This window comes from Dermacentor andersoni, chromosome 1, assembly GCF_023375885.2.
Source record: "Dermacentor andersoni chromosome 1, qqDerAnde1_hic_scaffold, whole genome shotgun sequence".
NCBI lineage: Eukaryota > Metazoa > Arthropoda > Arachnida > Ixodida > Ixodidae > Dermacentor > Dermacentor andersoni.
In genome coordinates, this window is record NC_092814.1 from 382,976,883 (window position 1) to 382,993,996 (window position 17,114).

The 17,114-nt window shown below is 48.6% G+C and overlaps 1 protein-coding gene and 1 pseudogene across 1 annotated transcript in view; one reads left to right on the top strand and one right to left on the bottom strand.

The window, feature by feature from the left end:
- Positions 1-2,604: 2,604 nt before the first annotated feature.
- On the bottom strand, positions 2,605-3,693 carry LOC129381844 (uncharacterized; annotated as a pseudogene).
- A 3,573-nt stretch (positions 3,694-7,266) lies between these two features.
- Positions 7,267-17,114, top strand: part of LOC129381796 (uncharacterized) — a 34,129-nt gene continuing 24,281 nt past the window's right edge. The window contains exon 1 of the mRNA XM_055064955.2: positions 7,267-10,402. Coding sequence (XP_054920930.1) covers positions 7,902-9,131 — 1,230 coding nt within the window. The 5' untranslated portion in view covers positions 7,267-7,901 and the 3' untranslated portion in view covers positions 9,132-10,402. The remainder of the gene's footprint in view (positions 10,403-17,114) is intronic.

The following is a 17,114-nucleotide window of genomic DNA, read 5'->3' on the forward strand; positions in this document are numbered from 1 at the left end:
TATAGGACGCCTACCCTCTTTAAGAACGTTACGTTTTGTTTGGCCACGCCTTCTTTCGCGCCTGGCCTTAGGTTCCGCAGGGTGTAATCTTTTTTCCTGCTGAGCAATCAATGTGGCAGGGCTTACATTTAATAACTTTCTTCTGCATTCTGCCTCTCGAGAAAATTCAGGCTCCGGTGCTTTCTTGACCTCTTCATTAGCTAGTGTACCTTCCGCAATATCCCCTATATGGCTGTCCTGTTTGGTGCTGATTGACGAATCCTCCGTAAAACCTGTTTTCTTCACCACTGCACATTTATACACCGCCTTGGCCGCGAGGTCCCTTGCCTTGGAACGAGTTAGGGCTTGTACTATTCCCTCACTCAACCCGACCCCTCTGCGTCGCAGCAAATCCTCGGATTTTTAGAAAACAAATATGGATACTGTGGCGGGAGAGGTGCCGAGACGGCGGCTCCAGTGTCCACTACTCCAAAAGTGCCTTCGATCCGAATCTTTGCCACAGGGAGACAAACACTGGATGCATCTACGGCTTGCCTTATCTAAGCACATTCTACCGTGAACTGGCTTTCCTCTACATACGACGGCTGCACCACGTCCATTGTGGCTGCCGATTCGCGAAGCACCCGACACGGTTTGCCGTTTACCATGAGGTCTCGAATGTACGGTTCTAGCAAGTTCGCATTTTCCTCGTTACTGCTTAGTGACATGAACACTAGTTTGAGATCTCTGCACCCCACGGAGATAAGCCCTGTTTGCTGGCAGTTGTAGCAAACTACTGGTTTTTTTTGCCTCGAAAGCTTTTTTCTTTCGCCTTTCTGCCCTCTGTTCGGGTGACTCCTCCCTTCCCTTGCTGTTATTGTCGCTATTTTTCACCAAATCTGACCTTTAATTGATTTATATTGCCTCCACTTTGACCATCACTCTGGCTTGTGGAGTCTGTATTTATTCATCTCCTTCTTAGGAGCTTCTTTGCCTTCAAACGCACGGCGAGTTACGTATTCCTCCGCGAGATCGGCCACTCTCGTGATAGTGTCCACGCATCGCCTATCCTGAACCCAATACTTGATGTTTTCTCGCAGCCGGGGGTAGAACTGTTCTAATGCAACGCACTGCATTGTTTTTTTCGGCGTCGCCGAATGCACCCTCTTCTCTGAGCCATTCTTTCAGGTTTACCTCCAAGGTGTATGCGAAATCTGAGTATGACCCACTTTTGGTCTTCTCGACCTCCCCGAATTTTCGCCTGAATGCTTCTGCTGATAATCTATAGTTTTTAAGCAGACTCGCTTTCACTTTATCTAAGTTCATTGCTTCTTTCCCCATGCGGGCAATGATATCAGCTACCTCCCGCGGCAGCAACGTAAGCAAGCGTTGCAGCCATTTTGCCTTCTCATACGCACGCTCAAACTGCACCAGAAAAAGACATATGTCCCCTCCTACTGCGTAAGCTGCCATCAAGTCTGTCATCCTGCGATCGCTTTCTCGTGCCTGTGTCATTCACTGAGTGTGGTCGGGGATAGGCGGCTGATCCTTTCTCCTAGGCGACGTTGCACGTGCTTGCCTCCTCTGGCGACAACCCGCGGGTCTTGTTTGGTTCGCGAAAAGGGTCTCCCCTAGAGTCTGACAGTTCGCGGAAAGGGTGCTCCCCTAGAGTGGCACACACACAAAGGGGCCTGTAATCAGTGCGGGGCCTGCTAGACCGGCAACCACTCGAGACAACCATACCAAATTAGGAATCCATCCTCCGTTTCGATTAGGCATGATCTTTGAGCATCCTTATTGCCCGGGGTGTTGCGTAACAATAGGTAGTGGGTTCGAGAGCAGCGCGAGTCTCCTTTGTCAGAGTACCCTTGTCAAGGCCTTTGTTTTCCCACTCATCCAGCCATTTCAAAAGCATGTGCAAGAAGTCGACTTTTGGATTGTTATCAACGGAGAACACTGGTTGTTGGAACTGCTTTCTCAGCCGTTTTCTCTTGCGCGGAGTTTTCAACTTTAGAATTTCCCACCACTTGAGTATGTTCTCGATGAATGTAGCAGTGGCCTCAAAAGAGAATAGGCTGTGCTTTGCTCCAAGATCACGTAACGCTTCAGGTAAGGAAATCATTGAATATTTGTAAGGCAAGCTCTAGGTTCTTACTTTCGATATTCGAAGGGCAGAGGGCTTTTCTCTACAGCCGCTAGCCACGTTTCAACAGCTGGTCATACCCTTTGCTGTGAAGATCCTTGATTGTCGCAAATGAGGCTGTTTGATTGCGCTTTGGCTGTCGCGCGTCTGTTCGGATCTCAGGGAAGTAGCAGCAAACTTGGTCATTCTTCTGGTTGATCCATTTATTTCGTATGCATTTTAGTATGTGTCCCAGGTCTATAACGAAGAACAGCGGCATTGCAGGTTCTGACGGGTGTTGATACACAATTCTGTTAGTCGGAGGCAATTCGAAGAGGGACATCGCTTTCTGTTCACAGACTTGTTGTCGCTCACGACGCACACAACCCGGTACCCAATATTTTCCATCCCGCAAATAACATATTTAACCGTCTTGTGCATGAACCCTACCTCTACTCTGTGCACTGGCACGATGTGCGCAAGTTCTTTGCATTTGCACGTTCTCATGGCTGCGCACCATGAGAACAAGCGCACAGTTTGCAGCTTCATTTGCAGCGCCGGTAATATTGCCCCCTTTGTAGTCAAGGGTTTTATATGTATTTCGTCTCCCATAACTGTGACAAAGCCCTGATCATCTTTCAGGTCAGAAATTTTTCTCGTCATGTAACGGAGGTATGCTTCGCTCTGATGCTCTTGTTGAGGGTTCATACCATAAGACGAGCACACTGGTCTGATCGTCATAGGATGCAGCAAGATCATGCTTCCATGGCTGCGTATGTAAGCATACGCATGGGGCGATATAGTGAAAAGAATGCAGCAGAACACCACGAAATAAGCAGAGTATCGTCTGAGCTGTTTTATCGATAGCTACATAGCGACTTGTTTTTTCAGAAATGGACTGCAGTCGGCGTCGTCTTGTGCTTCGGACGCGAAAACTGATACAGGACTAAACAAACAGACTCGCAAATTTTTGCCACTGAGTTGGACATCTGACCACTGTTCCACTTCCCATTGCCTTCGAGGAGTTCCACGATACCCCTTTTGCCATTAGCAATTTCGGGAACGCACAGATTTGTGCCTAGCTTTCTTAAAGCCGCTTTCATGACATGTAGCGTCACACTCGTCTTCTTTCACATAAACAGAGTATTTGGGCAACGATGCTTCATCGTCGACGATGTGAATGAGAAGAAGCCTTTCATGTTTTTCTATTACGTCCGAGAACTGCATCTCTTGGTTCCTCAAGTGGTTGGTAAGCTCGCTCAAGGAATTTCCTTTATGCTCCTCGCGTGCTCTTTCAAACGCCCCGTTGGGTTTAGCGACGGCTTTCTGGAGGGCAGCATGCTCTATGCGCGCGCGCTTAGAGTCAGGGTCTTCCCTGTACGCAGCTTTCTAGCCATGTAGCTCGGACAGTTCGGGAACTTCGACGGCACAGCGTCCGGGCGAAGGTGCCCATAGTGGCACTGAGATAGCGGCACTGTGATGGTGCGGCCAGTTGCTTGATCGGTATGCGGGGCTACTGGGATAATGTCCTCCTGCGTGATGTTCAAACCGCATACCTTGAAATAAATTTTACCTCCAATGAGCAAACCCATGGGTACTTGACCTACAGAAGTGCGGCTTGTGAGCCAGCTACAGCTGTATGCATATCTTCTTTCAATGAAATTGTAGCTGCACCAACGAGGCAATGCACCGACAGATGGGACAGGGCTACCACCGACGCCGTCCGCGTTCCCCGCGTTCACGCTAAACGGGCGCAATTTACGATATGCAATTGCGCAAACACAAGTAAACGCAGATCTACAACAGGAACCTTTTGTATCAAAAACGTTGCGTGATGGAGAAGAGGCAGCAACTTCCGACGCTACACGACGAGTGAACCCAACTCTCCTTCCCGTGTCTAAACTTGCCGAGTCGCTGTCACAGGCGCTGGGTGTAGTTAGGGGAACTGCGCGCGTTCAGCGTGAACGCGGAGAAACGCGGATGGAAAACGGACGGCGTCGGCGGCAGCTCTGTCCCATCTTTCGCTGTGTAGCCTCGTTGGTGCTGCTACAAAATAACAATGCTATATAAAAAAAGTAAGCTTACCCTGGAATTCTCGGTGACCGAGAGGTTTTTCCGCGGCACATCGCGTATTCAAGCGTTGCTCAGTGTTTCTTTCCTCGGAACTTAGAACATGGGCACCTTCGTCTCCCCGGCGTAGTTGCCGCGGCATTGCGGTACACAGCCCTTTTCACGGCATTTCAGCGTCCTTCCTTTCACATTTCTAAAGCTCGCAGACACGGAAACACTCACAGCTACAAGCAAAACACGAGTAACTGAACGGCGAAGTGATGCACGTCAACAAAGACGCGCCGGGGAATGCCGATGCCGCGGGACAGCAGGGTGTCCCTTCAGCCGAACGCGCGATACGGCGACGTCGCGGTGACTGGGCGAACTCTTTTGCCGACATGCGAGCGCCCCATCTGCGGACGTAGTGCGAGTGGAAAGGGCGAAAAACTAAGGCCTTTTCCCTTTCCAGTTGGTGTTGGATTGAGCCGCGTTCGTCAGCTCACCCTCGCGCGGTATCGCTCGCACATACAGCAAACAGCGCGCAGGGAAGGTTTTGACGCCCTTTGACTTTATAAGGAACCTGACGGCGACGCCGACGGCATAAATGTGTCTCAAGTTTCCATATACTTGCTATCGCAATAAAAACTGATATGGTTTATTTCCTACGAGAGTGTACACAATTGTGCACAAACACCTCAGCAAGGGCACGCAGGGTGAGTGTAAAATTTTTAGTTCACTTTAAAAAAAACCTTGATTTTACGCTTACAAATCCGCCAAAAAGATTAAATTACAGAAATTTAAATCTGACTTTCTTGGCCTTGTGAGGCCTGTGAAGTGATAGGTTAACTTGGGAGTTTAAAATAGCCTAGATGGGCTAGGCTATTTGGCTAGGCTAGGCTATGGCTAGGCTAGGCTTAAAATAGGGCTAGATGGTACCATTGTTCAAGCCTAGTGACGCACCCTCCGCCGCGCTACAGAATCATATCGCTAACTAGTATCCGCTGCAAACTATTAGAATATTACAGTGGGTGATCATTTTTAAGGTTTCCGTAATTTTCAAAAATCGCGTGCAACAGATAGCATAATTCGTGTCCGTCTACTGGATCAGTTGAAGAGATGGATATTATTAGGCCAAGAAATCGAAACACGTATTTAACTAACTAATAAGAATAACTAATTACCTTGCTAGTTAATTATTTTACGGCACATATTCTATTTTACGAATCGTAGCCGGTGAATTTCGAAGACGTTTCCACTTCAACTGCATGTCCACGATGACACCAGTTTCCAGATATTTCCCATAGTGTTGGACGAAATACCCGCTCGATGCGCTGCCGTCACGCTGAACTCGCCGAGCACCTCTCACTACACGAATACGACGTGCTCGCGCTACAAGAAACTTACGCGCGTCCCGGCGAGTTTAACCTCCCCGGATTTGTGGCCTATCACAGTGCCACCGAATGCCAGTCGCAGACCTGCAACAAGACTCATTGCTGTGACCCGCTGCATTCGCCTGGACGGTCCCGCGCATCTCTGTATGTCCGCGCATGTTTCGCGCAAGCCGACGTAAATGTCACCGACATCGTGACCAGTGGCATCGAGTGCGTGGCCGTGACTGTGCGTGTTGGGGGTGCCGACACCTGTGTCGCCAGTGTTTATGTTCGACCCGTGCGTCGGTGGGACAGTTCGTTCGTGGTTGCGCTTGTCGCTCGCATCGGAGGTGACTGTGTGGTGTTGGGTGACTTCAACAGTCACCACACAACATGGGGGTGCCCGCACACCGAGCCGCGAGGTAGGGACTTGCTGAACTCCATCCTCTCTGCGGGCCTCCTACTTCTCAACACCGGCAGTCCCACATTCGTGCGACGGGGTGCGCGGAAGAGCGCCATCGACTTGTCGCTTGTGAGCGAGGGTTGCCACTACGAGTGGCGACGCAGCCCCGACACTCAGGGCTCCGATCATTACCCGATTTCCCTCGAGCCGCACGCCACAGCCCATGGACCGCGGCGCTCCTACCGTGTTACCGACTGGACACAGTTTCGGAAACTCTGTGCCACGCCCCCTACTGCGAACACGGATTTCCTGACTCACGTGACACGTTGTGTCGACGCCGCCACGAAATGCTGTTCTGTGCCTGCGGGAACGCCGGTGCCCGACATCAAGCTGCTTAACCTTCGAGCTGTCCGGCGCCGCGCTGAACATCGAGCCATCAAGAGCGACAGGAGAGAGGATTGGACTCTCTACAATCGCCTTGATGCGGCGTGCCGCCGTCATGCCAGGCAGCGGCGCAATCAGAGGTGGAGCAGTTTGTGTGTGTCGCTCGACGATACGCGCAACAGATCGCGCCCGTGGCGCATTCTCGGCGCTCTCCTTCGACCAAAGGTCCCTCGCTGTCCTGCGCTTTCCATCGCGGTCGCACAGGGCTTGAGCGCAGAGCAGCTCGCGGACGCGTTCGCCGCCGCCTTTGCACCGCCGCCGCCGTTGCTTCCGCCCGATGGCCCAGTTTTCGAGCTTCCCGTGCTTCCTGAGCACAACAAAGCCGCTCTCCTCGCGCCGCTTCGCTACTTCCCGACGAACGCAATTCTGCAGCAGGTGAAGGCGCTGTGCACGGAGGACTTCACCTTGAGCGAGCTTCGCATCGTGCTCAACGCTCGTAGGCGACGTTCTGCGCCGGGTGCGGATGGAATGACCTACCAGACGTTGCGAAACATCGACGACGAGCAGCTCCCATTGCTGTTGGAGGTGTACAACCGCGTCTGGCGCACCGGCGTCGTCCCTCCCGAGTGGAAAGAAGCAACCGTGGTACCTCTCCTCAAGAGTGGAAAACCGCGAAGCAGCGTGAGCTCCTACCGCCCGGTTTCACTCACGTCTGTTGCCGGTAAGACACTCGAAGCTATGGCACTTCGTCGTCTGGAGTGGATTGCGGCGGCACTCGACGCATTCGCTCCCGAGCAGAGCGGCTTCCGCCGGCTGCGCGCAACGGCTGACGCCCTGGCCGAGGTTGTCGCTATGCTCGAGCAGGCGGCGGACCGTCGCGAGGCCGGCTACCTCGTCCTGTTTGATGTACAGGGCGCCTTCGATGGTTTGGCGCATTCTACGATCGTCAGTGCGCTGCACGAGCTCGGCATCACCGACCGGCTACTCGACTACGCGCGAGCCTTCTTGTCTGATCGCACGCTTCGGGTGCGGGTTGGAGGTGCGCTCAGCCGGCCGCGCAGTGTGTTTTCTGGTGTTCCGCAGGGCAGTGTTTTGAGCCCCTTTTTGTTTAATCTTGCCCTCGCGCGACTTCCGGACTACATCCCAAAAGCGATGTCGCACGAGGTACGGGTGGCAATCTACGCAGACGACATCGCCCTCTTTGCGACTGGCCCTACTCAAGTCGGCTATCAGGTGCGTGCATCTGTCCCGACTGCCATTGACGCGGTGGACCAGTACATGGGAAGCATCGGCCTCCAGCTGTCGGCGACCAAAACAGAGGCACTACTGGTACACCCGCGAGGAACGCGAGCACGTTCCGAAGCGCCACCGCTGACTCTGCGCCGCTGCCCTCTCCCGTGGCGCAAGAGCGGCCGTCTCCCACATCTGCAAGCAATCAAGGAAAGTCGCCAGCGCCGCGCGCTCTCTTCTCGCGCGTGGACACGGATGCACGCCGCAACTCGCACTGCGCGTGTACAACTCTGTCGCCACATCGAGAGCACTCTACGCCCTCCCCACCACCAACGCTCGAGCGGCGAATTGGAATGCTATTGACATGGCGCACCGTACTGCGGTGCGAGAACTATACGGCCTCCCTCGCTCCTCCCAAGTAGGGGCGACACTCGCGGAAGTGGGCAACTGGCGGCCATCGCTTCGTGCACGGAAGCAGGCGCTCCACCACATTGAGCGCCTGCAGCGCTCACCACAGGGCCAGCGGCTCGTCTGCAGACTCCACTCCCTGCCGAACTCGGGAATGGGCAAGTGCGCCACCGAGTTCTCACAGCTCATCGGGTCGTCGCCACAGTTCGCCTCCCTGCCGTACTACTCCAGTCTGCTCGACGTGAACATCGCGGTGCCTGGCGTCGCATCAAAGCGCCGAACTGCGGTGTGCGCCATGAGACAGGAGACCGCCTCCCTACTGCACGAGCGACTGGCAGGACGACTGCTCGTTTACACCGATGGCTCGGTGACGCCGGACGGGTCTGGTGCTGCGGCTTGCATGGCACCGGACATCTCGGAAACGCGCCAGTGCCGACTGCGCTTTGCCGCGTCATCGACAGTGGCCGAACTCGCCGCCATCGATCTCGCTGCCGACATCCTTTTGGAGCATCCGAACATTGTGTCAGCGGCCATTCTCACTGACTCTCGTGCGGCGCTTTGCATGCTGGCCAGGGACTATGCCGGAGTGCCCCTTGTTGTTCGAGTTGGCTGCAAGCTGCGACACATCGTGAATCAAGGCTGCGACCTGGCGCTCCAATGGATACCCGCACACATCGGATTGCCAGGCAACGAGGAGGCTGACTCCCTCGCCAAGGCGGCGCACGGTGAGCGCTTTCCCCTCACCCACTTGGTGACAAGCTTCGACGCGGCCAAGACAGCGGTTCTGCGGAGCCTCACTGCGCAACACCCTGATCGGCGCGTCGCGGCGGGAACGCCCCCGCGCCTGCTCCCGCGTGTGGGCCTCTCTCGGGCTGACTGCGCCTTCCTTCTCCGCCTGCGCATCGGCTGCTGCGAAACAGCGGCGCGCACACACAGGCTCACGGCAACAGGCAGCCCCGTGTGTGGTAGCTGCGACGGCGTGGAGACACTGGAGCATCTTCTACGTCACTGCCCGGCCTTCGGGACCGAGAGGGAGGCTCTGTACGCCTCCTACCGCCGATGTGGCTTGCCATCGACCACCCTGCAGTGCCTACTCTTCCCCAATGCTCACAGCTCCATTACCAAGCGTGCATTTTCGGCATTGATGGAATTCTGTGAAGCAACACACCTCAGAGCGCGGCTGTAGGCCCCGCAAACGCTTAGCTACATTGTCGTTTTTTTTTTTTTTTGCTATTCCGGTCTTTCTCTCCTTTTTACTTCCGGTCACTATCTCCATCTTTTTCTCCCCATACCCCTCCCCCGTGCAGTGCTGTTGAGGTGTCCTCCTGTGAGAGACAGTTACGGCACTGCACTTATCTCTTCCATTTCTCTTTAAAAAATCACTTCACACACGAAATACATGCACGTGCACTCGACCACAATATTGTACGGCACACGAAATATGAGAAAAAGCTGAATATCTGCCCAGCCTCACAACGCAGCCCAGTATTCGCATTTGCAGGCTCTACCAGTATATGTGAACACCATTGTGTTAAGTTTTAGTGACCACGGTTACAAGCTGCTTGGAAATTGAACGTTTCGTGTACTCCCGTGGTCGGCAAAGATTTGTGGTTGACTGTACCAGTTATTTTGTGCTTCAGTGCATGAAAGAGCGTTTTGATAAAGAGGTAGGTGGAACAATAGCGCATTTTTACGGCGAGTTTGATGGTGCATATCTCAAAATTTGGCTTCATTCTGGAAATTCATTCCAAGTGGACACGCCTTGCAATCTCACCAGCTACATTTTGCGAATTTTAGTACGTGCCGTGAAGTAGTTAAGACGTTTTTTAGTTAATTGTTTAAAAAATGGAGTCTGTGTTTCGATTTCTCGTGCAAATAACCCCCGCCTCTATGAGTAATGTAGCTCAAGGACTAGAAATATGGTATCTGCTACAGGTGATTTTTAGAAAAATTCCGGAAAACTTAAGTAGGATCACCCAGTATACTCAAGTTTAGTTAACTTCAGCGAGTCTAAGTCAATTCTTCGGTTATTACAACACGGTATCCAAAAATCATTTTCAAATAAGACATAGCTAATTACATAGCTAACATAGGACTTGGCAGCGGCGGCAGCAACGTGTCTACATCGCTAACGGCGAAACTGCTCCTGTTGCAGATCGTACTTCACCTTCCTGAGCACTCCTGCGGCCGGGAACCCGGAAAACTGACAGTTCTGCTGCTGGGAACCTACGCCATTTCTGAAGCCATCACCACCGAGCCTTATCATCGAATGCCAGGCGTGCTACTGTCTGCGCAATCTACCGTCAGCGCGCTGCCGTAAACCCTGAGACAATCTGCGCAGGCGCCGTCTGGGAGCCCGCACAAGATAAAAAAGCGAACGCTTGGACCGTTCGGCTACTTGGCAGCGGCGGCAGCAACCTGTCTACATCGCTAACAGTGAAACTGCTCCTGTTGCAGGTTAGTGCAATATTACTTAAAGTTCAAAAGGATTGTGCCAAATGCCACTGGCGCTGCTGCCTCCTCTGCTGTTATTGACTGCTTGTCTAAACGTACTTTGTGTCATTTTGCTGAAATGTCCGATCACGAAAACCAAGTGTCTAACGTGTGTTCGTCCTGTAAGTCACCTATTTGTGACGATGGGCCGAGAGTGACATGCACGAAGTGTCAATACGCATATCATTTCGGTAAATGTGCGGGCGTGACAGAGAAATAATTTAGAGCAAAAAACAATGCTGCAAAGCAATCGTGGCGCTGTCTCATGTGCAGGGAAAATGTTTCTCGCAGAAGTAGCAAGGAAGGCAATAATCCTGATGTTGATGTCAGGCATACTCTTGCCTCTATCCTCGAGAAACTTGATAATTTGCCAGGATTAACAAAAAAAGTGGCAGAAATGGAAGAATCTGTGCAACATATCTCTAAGAAGTTTGATGAATTTCGCAGACATGTTTCCCGCCAGGACACTGAGATCAAGGCGCTGAAGAAGAAAGTAGTGGAACTAGAAGCAAACGACGACATGACCCAAGTAGTGCAAACACAGCTGCAACAAGATTTAACGACCTTGAGTACCGAAGCAGGAAACTTAACTTGGAGATACACGGCATTGCGGTTGCACCCAACGAAAATCTACTTTCCTTGTTAAACACGATTGCCCCGAAGCTTGAAGTCCCGCTCTTAACGGCAGAAGACATTCAAACAATACACAGATTGCCTGCTCGACAGGGTAGGACGCCGGGAATAATCGTGCGTTTCGCCAGACAGACAAGAGACTCATGGCTGAAAGCTAAGAACAAAGCCAAAAATGGTGAACCGCGCATCATTATCCGGGAAAACATGACTCGGTATAACAGAGACTTGCTTCGAACTGCGAAAGAAATGGCAAACGATAGCGGTTATTGTTTTGTCTGGCATACGAATGGAAAGATCCTCGTCCGCAAAGATGAAGGAATTAATGTAATTCATATCAAAGGAGCAAACGACCTGGACGATCTTAAATAAGTACTACGTAAGCACAGTACGTAAAGAAAGAAAAAATGATACATTGTCCGTATCACCTTCCGAATGACCTGAACCGCATTGCTTCGTCTTTTTCATCTGCATCCATTAAAGCGGTACATATCAATGCACGATCAGTGAAAAATAAAGCAGAATTGCTAGAAGAATTCTTTAGTGCATTTCAATTTAAGTTCTCTGTGATAATGTTGAGTGAAACGTGGAGCACCAGCGCAGATAATGTCTATAAAATGGCAAATTATAGAACATACTACCTTAACAGGCCTGTTGGTCGTGGCGGGGGAGTAGCACTACTGCTGGATGCGAATGAAAATGGTGAAATTTTTAGCCCATTCAGTACAATTACACTGGATTATGAGATAATGTCATTGTGTTTGGGTAAATTTCTTTACTCTGTCTGTTACCGCCCACCAAGCGGAAATGTAGCTTCTTTTATTTAAATTCTACGACAATTTTTTGTGTTATGTAGCAGACGGTGGTTACACGCTTATTGCCGGAGGTGATTTCAACATTGATTTGAGCAGTGATAGTCATTGTACTAGAGAATTTAAGATGTTATTGGCTTCGAATGGTTTTATGAATGTGCTCGAAACACCTACTAGAATAACAGTTGAAAGTCAGTCTACTTTAGATTTGTTCATTACTAATTTCTCGCATCCTAAATTCGAGACTGGTGCCTTATCATGCCCTATCAGCGACCATCTACCAGTGTTCTTGTGCATGGAGACGGTAACCCAAGCACTAAAACAGCCAAAAGGTATTACATACCAATGTATAACCAATGTTACTCTTGATAATTTTCGGGATGCTGTTAAGCAAGTTGATTTTACGCATATTGCTTGCCTTAATAATGCCAATGAAGCCTACGATAAGTTTATTGATCTCTTTAAACAGCTATACCACTCCTACTTTCCCTCTAAAACATGTAAACAATCTCGCAAAATTCGCAAACCGTGGATCACCCCTGAGTTGCGGAATGAAATTAAGTATAAAAATAAGCTATACAGAAGGTTTATAATGACACGTGCGGCAGAAGATCTGCATTTATTTAAACAGTTTCGAAATAGGTTAACAAAGAAACTGCGATCAGCTCGAAAGGAATATTACTCCACATATCTAGACGTGAGGAAGGGCCGCCATGATGTGATTTGGACCCGTCTAAACTCACTGCTACATCGTAATCAGTCACAGAACCATGTGCACAATTTAAATATTGGTGGTAAAGAGCTAACGGGAACTGAACTCGCAAACGCTTTCAATGATTCTTTTACAAAAAGAAAAACTAATGGGTCGTTGTCGGAAATATATGAGTATATAAACTTTCATAATGATAATACAATATTTTTAGATCGTGTGACAACGGATGAAATACTAACTGTTATACTCAGCCTACAAAATAGTAGATGCCGAGATATTGAAGACATTCAGATAAAGCCTGTAAAATATGTTGCAGATATCATAGCGCCAACCATCACACACATTTTTAACCTTTGTTTAGCTACATCGATATTTCCAGAACAAATGCAGATGGCAAAAGTAACTGTTTTATTTAAAAAGGGAGATAGAAATGATTTAGGCAATTATAGACCTGTGTCCGTACTACCTGTCTTCTCCAAAGCACTAGAGAAAATTTTGCACTCTAGATTTACTAAATTTATAGATAAATACAATTTGCTAACACCGTGTCAATTCGGATTCCGAAAAAACAAATCTACTGAACTGGCGCTCTTAGAACAAAAAGAGTATATTCTGTCACAATTTGAAAACAGATCTTTTGTGATCGGAATGTTCGTCGACTTCTCGAAAGCGTTTGATCTTGTAAACCATGAATTACTTCTAGAGAAACTATGGTACTACGGAATCCGAGGACAGGCTGCAAAACTAATAAAATCTTACTTGTCTAAAAGGAAACAAACGGTTAACATACATAATGCATATTCAGAAGTAAAACCTGTTTATTCTGGTGTCCCACAAGGCAGTATATTAGGACCACTACTTTTCATCATTTACCTTAATGACATTGTAAACATTAACCCAAATGCCCGATTCATAATATTTGCAGATGATACCAGCATTTTTTTCTCCGGAAACGACATTCACGAACTCATACAATCGTGCAACACGACGATGATCTCGCTGGAAAAATGGTCCCAATCTAATCATTTGCGTGTTAATGAGGGCAAGACAAAAGCGGTAATCTTCAGGACGAAAAATAAATTGGTTCCTCCTCACAAAAGTATCCTATTTAACTCCAAACAAATAGAAATAGTTGACCATTTTAAATGTCTTGGGGTAGTATTTTCTTCAACTATGTCATGGACAGCACATGTGGACCAAGTTGTCAAGCAATTAGCTAGAATAACTGGCGCAATTGGCTGCATTAGATACATTCTTCCTAAACCAATTAAACTGCTTCTCTACAACTCATTATTTTATTCTTACATTAACTATTGCGAGCTGGTATGGGGCACTGCAACACCGTCCTGCCTACAGAAAATTTATATTTTGCAAAAAAAGTTTCTTCGCAATGTCTTTAATGTAAATTACGGAACAACCACCAGACGTTTTTTTCTTGAAACTGGTATAATGAAAATTCTTAATTTGTATGAGTATCGGCTCAGCGTCCGTTTTAAAATAGAAACAACAAATAATATAAGTAACATTCGGCATCTAGCAAACTTACAAGAAAATAAAAAGAGTTACCCTTTCAGACACCCCGAAAACTGGTTGGTGCCAACAGCACGTATCAATACCGGGAAAGAGCACCTTCAACACACACTTCCTTCCCTACTCAACGCGTACGAATCTGCTAACATCTACTTGTTTACCTGCACCCAACGAGATATACGTGCCATATGCAATTCATATGCAAAAGAATGTGCCACTGAATAATCATTACGTATAGATAATGCTTAATATAGGATCGATTGGATAGGATATAGGATGTTTTCTTTGTTCTATATTTATTGTGTCCATTATTTCTTTTGTCATTTGTGCTGTTATTTGATTAATGTTATTTGACGATTATGTTAAGTGTAATCCTGCTTGTGACAAAGTAACTTTGTTTCTGCACATTTAAGTGCAGATAAGATTTTGTTTAGTCTTCGTATGTTCTTGCTATGTTGTTGTTGTTTATTTTTTCTTTATCATGAAGCCATCATGTCTGCGATGAGATTGCCTGTCGCTGCTGCTTTGTATTTCGGGGCTGCGGCCGAGTCAAGCTGTTTATGACAGCTTTTTCTGCAGCTCCCCCTGTCTGTATTTTTTGAGGCAGAAATAAATTATTATTATTATTTAATTTGTTTTACTAATGAACTCTTCACTGCTGTTCGAAACGGGCCTTTAATCGACTGTATCATGATGTTGTAGCGAAATCATTTGATCTTGGCATTCTTGACCTTTGATCGTGACGTTTGATCTTGGGGGAGGGTGCTAAGTGTCGTCACAATGAATCACAAAGGCTTGCACTTTCAACTTATACAAGAATGCATGAACTAGGTGTCCCCAGTGGCCTACGGCGGCACAAGAAAGGACCGCGTTGAAATCGCTGAGCACTTTGTATATGCTGCACTCTTTTTCCTATAAAACTCGCGGTGTTTGATTAGTGGTTAGAGTGTCGGGCTACTAAGAACGTGGTGGCGGGGTCAAATCTTGCCCATGGCGGCTGCATTTCTATGCAGGTGAAATGCGAAAACACAAATGTACTTAGATTTAGGCGCACGTTAAATAACCGCAGGTGGGCAAAATTATTCTGGAGACTCCTACTCGTGGCTTTGGCACGTAAAACCCGGTAATTATTGTTTTTGCCTGTAAAATGTGCTTTAAGGCAGCGGTGCGTTAATCTGCTGAAGTCGGTCTTGTGTTCCTCCGCTCTATGTCAAGTTAGGTGAATGGAAACTCCACGCATTGTAGCGTCGGAACCATGAGGTTCGAAAGCCCACATATAGCCACAGCGATGCACCAGTGACACTTAAGTTTATCCTACTGCCGTTGACTCAACCATGCGCTCATTCTGTCTTTCAACTTCTGCGCTCATTCGAACACTCCCTTTTTTCGGACATTGTAATCCTACTTGGTGAAGGAAGGTGTCCTTCGCTAGACCACCAGGCATAACGGCCGATCATTATCCCGTAAATCTGAAATGTAAAGCTGCAGCCGTGTTTCTGTGTGTTTATGCAAAAGAAAACAAACAGCTCAGTTCAGCCTAGAGGGTGATACATTGACAACTATATCAGGCTATAATATTGCGGCTCGAGCTGCTCTAATAATGTTGTTGCCATACGAATGGGCATAGTAATCATTGCTTAGTTTAACGGTACAGATCTCGGCGGCCCTTGAGATGCTATTTTCCGAATTTTTCTGCAATTTTGCTACACTCCTTGATTAGGACTTTCAATTGCATCTTAGCGACGACAACGCTTTGCACAGCTCACTTCGAAGGCAAATGTGCGACACGTCCGGGAAGAGTCCTAGGTCATAAAGGGTGGCTCAAAAAGCTCACGCAAGGCGCACTGAAGCCGGCACCGCCGATCGCTGGTGAGCGCGCGCCTCTGCCTCTTGAGACGGCTCTTCCAACAAGTAGCCGAAATGTATTTACTCGCTATTCCAGCTGCTTTCGTTCGTGCATCCCTTTTCGGCGTTCCGACCAGTAGCGCGTCGACAGCTCCTGCGTGCTTCCACTGCCCTGCGCTTCCGCCACCAATCTTTCCACCTAACATTACTCAGCAACTCTGCCACTGCTCTTTCTGTTGCGCACCTTCTCATACTGCTTGGTTGCATCCTCACTCCCCGTTTCATGTTGGAAACGCCATTCGTATCCAATGACCATGAAAAGTGGCGCAAATGGTAAAAGAAACGACCACACAAAAAAAAATTGAGTGACAGGCTGTAGCAAGCAATACTGCTCTGTTTCTGTTTGTTGAAGTTGCTTAATAATGTGCTTTCTTCTTAGTTTTCCACATGAAAGCAGGTGGACCGCCGTCACTTAATTTCCGGACTTGGCGTACAGCTTGACGACTAGCCCAGCACTTGCGCCTGCTGTGCATGTCAGCAGGCCGTTCATCGATTGACAGTGTCATCGATCTAGTGTAATATGTAGAACAGCAAAAATCTTGGAAACGATTATCAGTAGCGCTCTTTCTGGACGTGAAAGGCGCTTACGACAACGTTTCCCATCAACCCATTCTAGACACACTTTTGACAATTGAACTAGGAGGGCGAGTATATCGATGGCTCAGAAACTACTTGACACAAAGGTCCTTGTTCGTACGTACAGAAGAGGGTCTGACTACCGACCACTACACATGCCGAGGAGTTCCCCAAAGTGGTGTTCTAAGCCCTATTCTTTTCAACCTCGCGCTTCTTGGGCTGGCCGAATCCCTACCGGAAACAGTGAGTGTCTCAATCTACGCCGACGACATCTGCATCTGGACATCAGCGGTCTCTCGCCTGCAGGTTCGCGCAAGGCTACAGAAAGCAGCAACACAGGCATCTCACTATCTTCACACACAAGGCTTTACCATCTCAACAGAAAAATGTGCGTTAGTCGCTTTTTCACGAAAAGCGATGCCTCGTTATCCAGTATGCATCAATGGCCAGCCTATCTCCTACAAGAGAAAGCATCCGTTTTTGGGTGTCATTGTGGACCGGGACCTCTCTT